The 8703-nt window shown below is 40.9% G+C and overlaps 2 protein-coding genes across 2 annotated transcripts; both read left to right on the top strand.

The window, feature by feature from the left end:
• Positions 1-527: 527 nt before the first annotated feature.
• pirt (phosphoinositide interacting regulator of transient receptor potential channels) lies at positions 528-1275 on the top strand. Its single transcript, XM_084924756.1, has one exon. The coding sequence runs from the start codon at positions 580-582 to the stop codon at positions 985-987; it is 408 nt and encodes a 135-aa protein (XP_084780882.1). The 5' UTR covers positions 528-579; the 3' UTR covers positions 988-1275.
• Positions 1276-4224: 2949 nt separating this feature from the next.
• On the top strand, positions 4225-7024 carry tmem238l (transmembrane protein 238 like). Its single transcript, XM_084925121.1, has one exon. It carries the CDS (start codon positions 4238-4240, stop codon positions 4715-4717), a length of 480 nt encoding a protein of 159 aa, XP_084781247.1. The 5' UTR covers positions 4225-4237; the 3' UTR covers positions 4718-7024.
• Positions 7025-8703: the final 1679 nt, after the last annotated feature.

Here is an 8703-nt window from a genome sequence, read left to right as displayed (position 1 = left end):
ATCCTCTGGGGAAAGAAAGCCAAGCACCTCGCCCTGCATGTAATATCAGGACAGACCGCCTGCGATGGTAGAAGATGGTAAGGGGATGGTGGTCACAGGGTTCTCTTGAGTAGGTGGAGATAATGTAGGAGGGTGGGTAGATGTTTGCTAAATCTGTATGGCTGTATTTTACTGGGTTCTCTGGTCAGACGGTGGGCAGAGATTTTGTCGGCTTCTCCTTCAGGATTTGTGATTTTTCACTGTAACTTATTGTCAGTTCTTCAAAAATACAGACTAAGAGACTTGATCCAGAATTCGAAGGTAGGTGTTTGTTGACTTGTTTGCTCCTTTCCTGGGTGTGGACTCGTTTCCAGTGGGCAAAGAAGCCGTTTGTATTTTCTTTAAAATTTCTGATTGCAGCATAAACTTCCTCATTGCGCTTTTGTGGATTTGTTGTGACACACAGTGTTTTGCTTATTGCAGTATCTTGTAAATATTCTACAATATCCTTAGTAACGTGCGTGTATAGGAAAAAGACACATCCTCCCTTCCAGATTGATTTTTATTCCACATTGCTTCCATACAGTCAGCCAGGAAGTCATGCCAGGGAGCCCAGAGAACATCCCCCTGGGGGAGTGCACGCTGTCCCAGTCCAGGGACCAGCTCACGCCCCCGAGCCGCACGGAGAGCACCGTGTTCAGCCTGTCCCGCACCGAGTCAGTTTGGACTACGGAGAATTCCCCCAAGAAGTCTGAAGTCTTTTGGTTCCCCATCCACCTCATGTCTACCGGGGGCAGCTTCCTGGCATGTGGCATCATCATCAGCGGCCTTTACTTCGCTGGCCACTGCCGGAAAGTCACCAACATCCTGGGACCAGCCCTGCTGTCCATTGGATTGATGGTTTTTGTGGTGGGCGTGGTCCTGATTCCTATTACCAAAGAGAACAGGAAGCGGTCGAAAATGAAGAAGCCCCTGAGTTATTACAGGCCTCCGGTGTTTAACCTGTGACGGCTGTGATGTTTTTCAGCACAACTTTATGTTTGGATGTAATTTCAGGAGAAACGTGGAGAGCACTCTGAACTGAGGTTAATATTTTCAGCTCTGTGGAAAATGATTATTAGAAGACTGTTTGACAACAATTATGTTTATCTCTCTGGATTGACGACACTATTGAAGTTTCTAGTGTGCATGATGTAATTTTATTAATAACAGCGGTTGTTGAAAATAGGATGAGAGCGCATGGACAGGAATGCGCTGCAGAAAATGCAATTATTTACACCTGCACAAACAATTTAGCAAGAAGATGCAAGGCAGTAAAGTGTCCTTATGAATATTTGCAAAGAATAAAATAAAAAATTATGCAAAGACTGACCGTGTCAGTCGAAGTCACGACATCTTCTTATTGTCACTTTGTGTTTTACTGTGTCCAGCTGAATGTGGCTGTGAGTGTTTGTTGAAAGAACCACAAGGAAAGATGCTTTGAATCTAAATGTATTCATCCTTGAATTATGTAAAGAGTGACATTTTGACTGGTGTGACCTGAAAGCACATTTACATAAGATTTCAATATTAGGTAGCAGCCAATTTAAAGTAACCCCTTCACAGCCAGATTCCACTGTAATGTGCATTAAATATTAATTCCTTCTATCCACTGAAAATGCACTCTTTGGGCTAGCAGTGCAGATCATATTTAAAGTAACAATAATCAATATTTGTATATTTACAAAGAATCCTATGACTGCTACAGAAAGGAATCACTCTTTGTAATGAATGAACAACGATTATCACCAAACTCCACGGTTCCCCTCAGCTCCGAGAAGCATTTTAGCCTCTTTAACTCCTTTGTTTGGTTTACTGTGTTGGTTCACCGACTAAGCTCTCATTTGTGATGACGGCAGGCAGCTTCAGAGGAAAAAGCTCCAAAGACCAATGTGAACCCTTGCAGCGCAGCATTGTTCACCACAGAGAGTCAGACACAAGCTGAACGAACACAATAAAGTGTTTTGCAGCCATGAGGCAGCTTTCTAACGAGAACAAAGCCAGAGGTAATGGAAGAGGAAATATTAGATAGAGACACGTGTGCAAATATCTGGTAACTCACTCAAATTTGTTCAGAATTAAAGTATTTCATTTATATGTATCATTACATTAAATTCTAATGCCTGCTCAGCTTAAATATTTTTATTTAATATAACAACCACAGCAGATGTCAAATAATCAGAAGATGAAAATGTTAGAGAAACTCTGAATATTTAATTAGCAAAGACATGTAAGTTTGCAATCTTTGCTTTATTTAATCAGGATTATTTCTATTTCAATACCAATACTTCTACTCTATGTGTTGAATTTGAAACAATGCAATATCTGTAATTATTGATCCAATGTTTTCATGTGTCAGTCTGCTTCCCCAAGGTGGCTAATAAATAAGTGAATTAATCTTTGAGCAATTATTTATACATTTTGTCATACAGGTTGCCAGGTAACACACAAAACCAGGAACATATACAACATATAACATCTAAAAATAAATGTTAAACTAAAAAAATACTAAAATACTAATTTACACAAGTTGAAGTTACTGCAGTAGTGATTAATGCACCTCCAGTCATCAACATAAATCAAGTCTAAATGTACAAAATAACAGTGAAGTTGTTATTGGTGTGTTGCTACAGGTTTATATTGAGATATATTTATTATATTTAAGATTTATAGACATTTACAAATGATCCTCTGATGTAATCAGAGTTTTATTTGCAATAAACAGAATATTACAATGATTTTTTTAATCCAAAGTTCATGGTCTTCACATTTGTTTACCTTGGATATAACAATACAAACCTTTTGGTTTTAGACAGCAAAACAGCTTTTTGAATATTTCACCCTTTTATAGAAACAAACGGATTAATTCATGCTGAAAATAATCATTATTCACAGGCCAGTAGGATGCATTCATAATGTCAGAAGCACTGTATATGCAAAGTCTTTTCAATTAGTGCCGTTATAACTTGAACTTTAGTCTTTGAAGCTTGCTTAATATTTTTATTATATTTTATTATTAATACTTTTGACCTTTGTGTTGAGGAGTTGTTCATCCTTTATTTTTTTAAATATAATGCAGAAGAGTCCTGCAAGTTAAGTGCAAAGACTCAAATCAAATGTAATAGTTTAGCTGAAAATCAAAGGTGACAGTGTTAATGTTTTAATCATTATTTTAGTTATGATGCTTTTACATTTTGATTTTTGTGAAGAAGCGGTTTCAGGTTTTCATGTGGCCGAGCACAATTTGAAGGTTTAGCTGTCGTTACTCAGTTACGACCACGTCTGTCAGTGTTCATGTAACTGTGCAGTGTTTGGGGCACAACAAGTTCTACTACTCAAGTTCTGATCACAACAAAACTTTCCCTGTTTGGAGGTTTAGAAGTGTTAGTAAAAATGATTCAATCAAACATGTATGTGCACATACACGTATCGCAATGTGAGAAGTACAAATAACTTAATAAAATAAAAGTCAACTTGAAATCCCTTTAAAATTGGAAATTAAAGAAGGACGTGGTAAACCTTTCGCACTCTAAAATCAAACTAACTGAAAATGAAAATGTTTGGGGAGTTAACAAAACAACCATGAATGGAAAAAACACCCGAAGAAGTTCTAATCCAACATCAGCACAACAAATAAATACACCTGCTTCTTCCTGATATTCACAACATACACGATGCATACATCTGTATAATTTGACAGCCAAATATTATGCTAAGGAGTCTTGTGAGTCCTGCATTATTTGCATTGCCCCGACCCAGCCTGCGAGATTCTGGACTCTAACTACAATTTTGTATCCTTTATTAAATATCAATAAATATCAAAAACGAAACCTGCCTGCTGTATCTGCTTCCTCTGTCCCCTCACCACGTGGCAGATGTCTGCTCCACCTGGCTGAGCGCTTCCTCATAAGGGGAACTCCTGGTCTTTCTAATATTTCACAGTGCGCCTACAGTGAAAAGTTCCCTGAAATGACTGTTGTTGTTGTGAACTGGAGAATTCAGGATGTTTGACTTTTCAGTGTGAAAAACGAGCAAAAAGGAAGTGTGCATACGTGTGTGTTTGTTTTGTGTGTACACTGAATGCACCTGCGTGAACACATTGTTTATTTCTACTTTAAGGCGGGGCGTCTCTCTCCACAGGTGCGCAGCCTCGGCTCAGGTATAAAGGATGAAGCAGCTTGCCGTTATACAAGCTTGAAGCGGCTGTGATCTGTCTAGGATGGATGCGATCAAGTGCATCGGAAACTGCTTTCTTATGTTTCTCATCGCCGTCGTGTTTGACGTGCTCGGCGTGATCCTGCTTTTAATCGGGATCTTCGCCAACTTGCGCATCAACGGACTCTTTTATGGCGACTTCTTGATCTACACCGGCTCCCTGATCATTTTCATCAGCCTGGCCTGCTGGCTCATGTGGTACGTGGGCAACGTCCAGGTGTCGGTGGATGACGGCTGTAAGAAGAGGAACAGCATCGTGCAGCTGGCCAGGAAACTATCCGAGAGGTTAACCATGAAGCTGAAGGGAGGGGAGGAAAGCATGAAGTGCGTGGAGGATGAGGAGAGCAGCCATGGGGGATCCTCTCCACACAAAGCCAGCAGGGTGACGTGGGGCAGATCCACCGCCTACTCCAACGAAGGCTACGATACCTCATCGGACATCCCTGACGTGGAGAGCAAAATGGCCAAAAATGACACGACCTGATGTCATGATGAGTACCTCCATGTTAAAATGCGCATCTGGCCGCTTTATTGTGCCTCTTTCTGGAGCCTTCTGTACAGTATGCAGAGAAAGAGGGATGATACTACTGCAAGTTATATTTTCCAGGCTTCTCAGTCAAACTTAGATGGGCATTATGTCTGGACCTGTTCTGTCAAACATGTTTAAATAGGCTGTAAATCACAATGTTAGAAATACTGAGGCACAAGGCCCTTTATACTCTGTTCTTTCTCACTGAGCTTATACTTTACTTTTCTGGTCTGCAATTTCATATTAATGACTTTGTACATTTCCTAGAAAGAATTCGCCACCATTTGCAGGGAAATAAGAAAGAGAGTTCACTCGAGGCATTCTCAGCGAATCAATTCAAAATGAATTGTGAGTCCTTTTCAGCACAGCGGGGCACTTTAATTTGAAAATGTGTTAAAGCAGAACTTTCTTTGTTCTTTCCAGAAAACTTTTAAAAAGAATGATTAGGAACGGTGGATCTATAGAAGATAAAACACGACCTGTTGTGCTGTAGCTGCTTCAGGCCCCAGAACCTCACTGGCCCCGGACTCTTTAGATTCTTCCAACTAATAGTTTGCAGTAACTCTTTTTATGAATCACCTACATTATAGTCTAGTATTGTGACCCCCTCTTTCCCATTTTGTTGAGGCTTTTATCTATTAGAGCTTATTTTCAGCTTGTGTTGCAAATTTAATATATAAAATTGTGCAATAAAAAGGAAAGAATTGGGAGAAACAGTGAGGACATCAGGGGCCCTGAGCAGACGGACAGCCTTGCAGCTAGAAATACAATTCTGGATGCTCAATGTTTATTTATTTCTTTTTGCTTGTATAAAAAAATGAACATTAACATTCATTTTAACAATTGTTACAGATTTAGAGTCTACGAAAATCAGACTTTTTTTTTTATTTGTATTTTTTCTGTACCTGATTGTAGATTTAATATAAACTGGATAAGCAGAGAATGCGCAGATATACCTCTGAGCCACAGCTACAATTACAAGGAGAAAGGACTGATTATTGATACCCTTCCATTACTTCATTTTTTCCACTTTTCCACTGATAACTAGACACAGTAAAGATAGGTCATGTTTGCTGTTTGCTTTGCTGTCAGTTCAAAACAAACACTGGTCAGACTGGTTTGACTCAGCAGAGTGGTGATGGCAAAACAAAGCTAGACAAGGCGTAACTTTACTTTATAGCATTTTCCATACGCAGATATGATATGGATTTGTTTGGGAGAGTACATTTCTGATAGTATGTTTATATTTATAGATATGTTTGGGAGCAGCAGCCTCTGTTTGATCCGGAGGTTCAAGTTCCACTGACGGCACACCTTATGCAAACGCGGCCTCTGCAGGGTTCAGTTGATCAAGCACTGAAATGGCTTCTGACAAACAGAGTCAGTGTGACTGACAGCTCAGCTCGCTTTAATCAAAGCCGCGGCGTTACAGTAAATAAAGCTGAATCCGTCTCCGCTGTGCACACTTCCTCTAACAGTAGAGAGGACAGCGAGTCAAAGCCGGAGACAAAAAGACAAATAGTGGCAGCATGACTGGTCAAACAAGGTACTCACAGAGAAGTTTCCATTACGTGCATTTCCTCTTTGTGGCTGCACTTTATAATACGTGTCACTATTGTCGAGCTTCACGAACCGTGAAATATCAAATAGTTGGAAATGCTTTAATGCAGTGTATCCACCCTGCAGAGCTGCTCCCAAGGCAAATACAAAAGGTAACTAGAGTATATCTCCAGGGATAAATCTCTAGTCAGTGAGACTGAAGCGACGAGGAGGCTCTGAGCGATCTGATAAAAGATGCGACGCCTCGAATCGCTTTGGTTTCATTAGCTGAACAGAAAGATCCGGGGTCCCTGAATAATTACTGCAAGCTTATCACCGTGTAAACACAAGCTCGGTGGCAGCTGATTATGAAATATATGTGCATAAATCTGTCACACTGGTTTGAGACAATGGGTTGAGGTGTCGCAGTAATGACACGTGGAAGGTGCAAAACAAGTCAGCCCTTCAGAGGAATGAAGGCATGCTGTGGGGTTTTAAAGATCTGTTAATGAGCAAAACCCGTTGTTTTGGTTTTTAGACCAGTTTTGCCACAAAGCTCTGCTATGAAAGAAATGTAGAGGTGTGCTGGATAGAAAAAAAGAATGTTCCCTGAGACAGGAAGCACAGACTTTTCAGTCTCGTCAGGCCTTCAGACGACGTCCATCTGCCCGTCTCATCCGTCCCGGCTATGGAGCCAAATAAGTGCAGCAGCACATTCCTGGCGCTGGCTTTGATTTTAGACATCGTCGGCCTGATCCTCTTCTTCATCGGGATCTTCGCCCCGTTGAGCTTCTGGGACTTTTTTGTGATATCTGGACCTTTGCTGATCTTCCTGAGTCTGATCTTCTGGATATTCTGGTACATGGGGGACCTGACTGTGTCTGAGGAGGAGCTCAACTTACCCAAACATGACATCCTGTAACTACAGTGTGAGTGAAACTGGACTGAGTCGTGTCTGGGCGAGCTTCTGATCACTTTCCAACTGATCGCACGAGCAGGTCAAACTGAGCTGACTCTGTGGTTCTCTGGAACTCACTGAGGTTTTGTGCTTTACATCCAAATCTGGCAAAGACCAGGAGCACATCTGACTACTCCCAGGAGAGAAAGAAAACTCCACCATTTGTCTTCAGGCTAAAAGTTTCCGGTGCACTGGACAGCAGCGATCCCCACACTTTGATGGAAATATATTTGACAGCACTTTCATGCATTTGAAAACTTGTGCCAAGTTGATGCATTGTGCCTTATTTATGTCACTGTTATATCTGTCTATATATTGTGAGTTTATATTTATATTTCAACCTGACTTTGCACATTCATGTAAGCCTTTGAAACTAGTAACTAAATATGCTCTGGGATGACTGACGTGTGATCTTTGTGTGGTAGCTCCTCAAACTGGCCAAACTGGCACTGTGGGTTTTGGGTTGGGGTTAATTTTAGTTAGATCCACCCAGTCTAAACGCTCTCACACAAAGAAATGTAAGTAGAGAGGTCAGAAACAGCGGCACACCAGCAGCTCATTTAAAGTAGTTTACCTTAAAAAGAAACAAAAATGCGCAACCTGAATGCTGGATTCAGTTTACGCACCGCAACAGTCACTAAAGGGAGTGAAACTAATATTCTTTCTCCGCACCCAATTCTTCCCAGCCTTAATCAGCACTCAAGGCGCCATTAGCTCCCTCAGACATGCGAACTGTTATTAATGTGTCCATTTGGTTTCTGCCCCTGAGAGAGGAAATGGAGAAGAGGCGTAATGGGTCTCTCTCTCTTTGGAAAGAGATGGAAACCCCTCCTGCTCAGCTGCTCCTCTCCCCCTGGGGACACCACCTTCTCTATTATGCTAAAATCCCAAAGTTGCCTACATGGTATATGTTGTTGCAATCTTAATCACAGCCACACGTAACACAATCAATACTTGCACTTCCCATGTGACACGCTGTTTATGAGGGGGTAGAATGAGGCCATGAGACTCAAATTTCAATCCTGGGTGGTTAGCACAATATGGTAAAGCATACACCACGTCAGAGAAGCGCCTGTGGTTTTAAAGAGCTTTGTCCAATATTTTCTAGCCATTAGTGGATGCCACTCTTCCTGGATTGTAGCGAAAACTGGCCTGACTGTCACTACGGAAAGTATGACAAGCATAAAGATCAGGAAGAATAAATTTGTCTTTCGTTTTTCTGCCGTGGTTTCTGTTAGGCGTCAATGAATCATTTTGAGTCCATAAATCATGAATTGTAACCTAATGTTTGAGAACTATCAATTACTGAAAATCTCTATTGTGTATTAATGTATTATCAGATAAACATCAGCCCATTAGGAAGCTTATTTTGATAAGCTGCACTCTTTGAATGTTGTTATTAAAAAGCAGATGAATGTCTGTGTTGGCAGTAGGCAGATAAATC

This window comes from Perissodus microlepis, chromosome 4, assembly GCF_051167445.1.
Source record: "Perissodus microlepis isolate ML-2025 ecotype Zambia chromosome 4, ASM5116744v1, whole genome shotgun sequence".
Taxonomy (NCBI): domain Eukaryota; kingdom Metazoa; phylum Chordata; class Actinopteri; order Cichliformes; family Cichlidae; genus Perissodus; species Perissodus microlepis.
This window is presented reverse-complemented; position numbering and strand designations above follow the sequence as displayed.

Excerpts from the sequence above, each read along its gene's own strand:
- pirt (XM_084924756.1), top strand. The coding sequence starts at position 580 with ATGCCAGGGAGCCCAGAGAACATCCCCCTGGGGGAGTGCACGCTGTCC.
- tmem238l (XM_084925121.1), top strand. The coding sequence starts at position 4,238 with ATGGATGCGATCAAGTGCATCGGAAACTGCTTTCTTATGTTTCTCATC.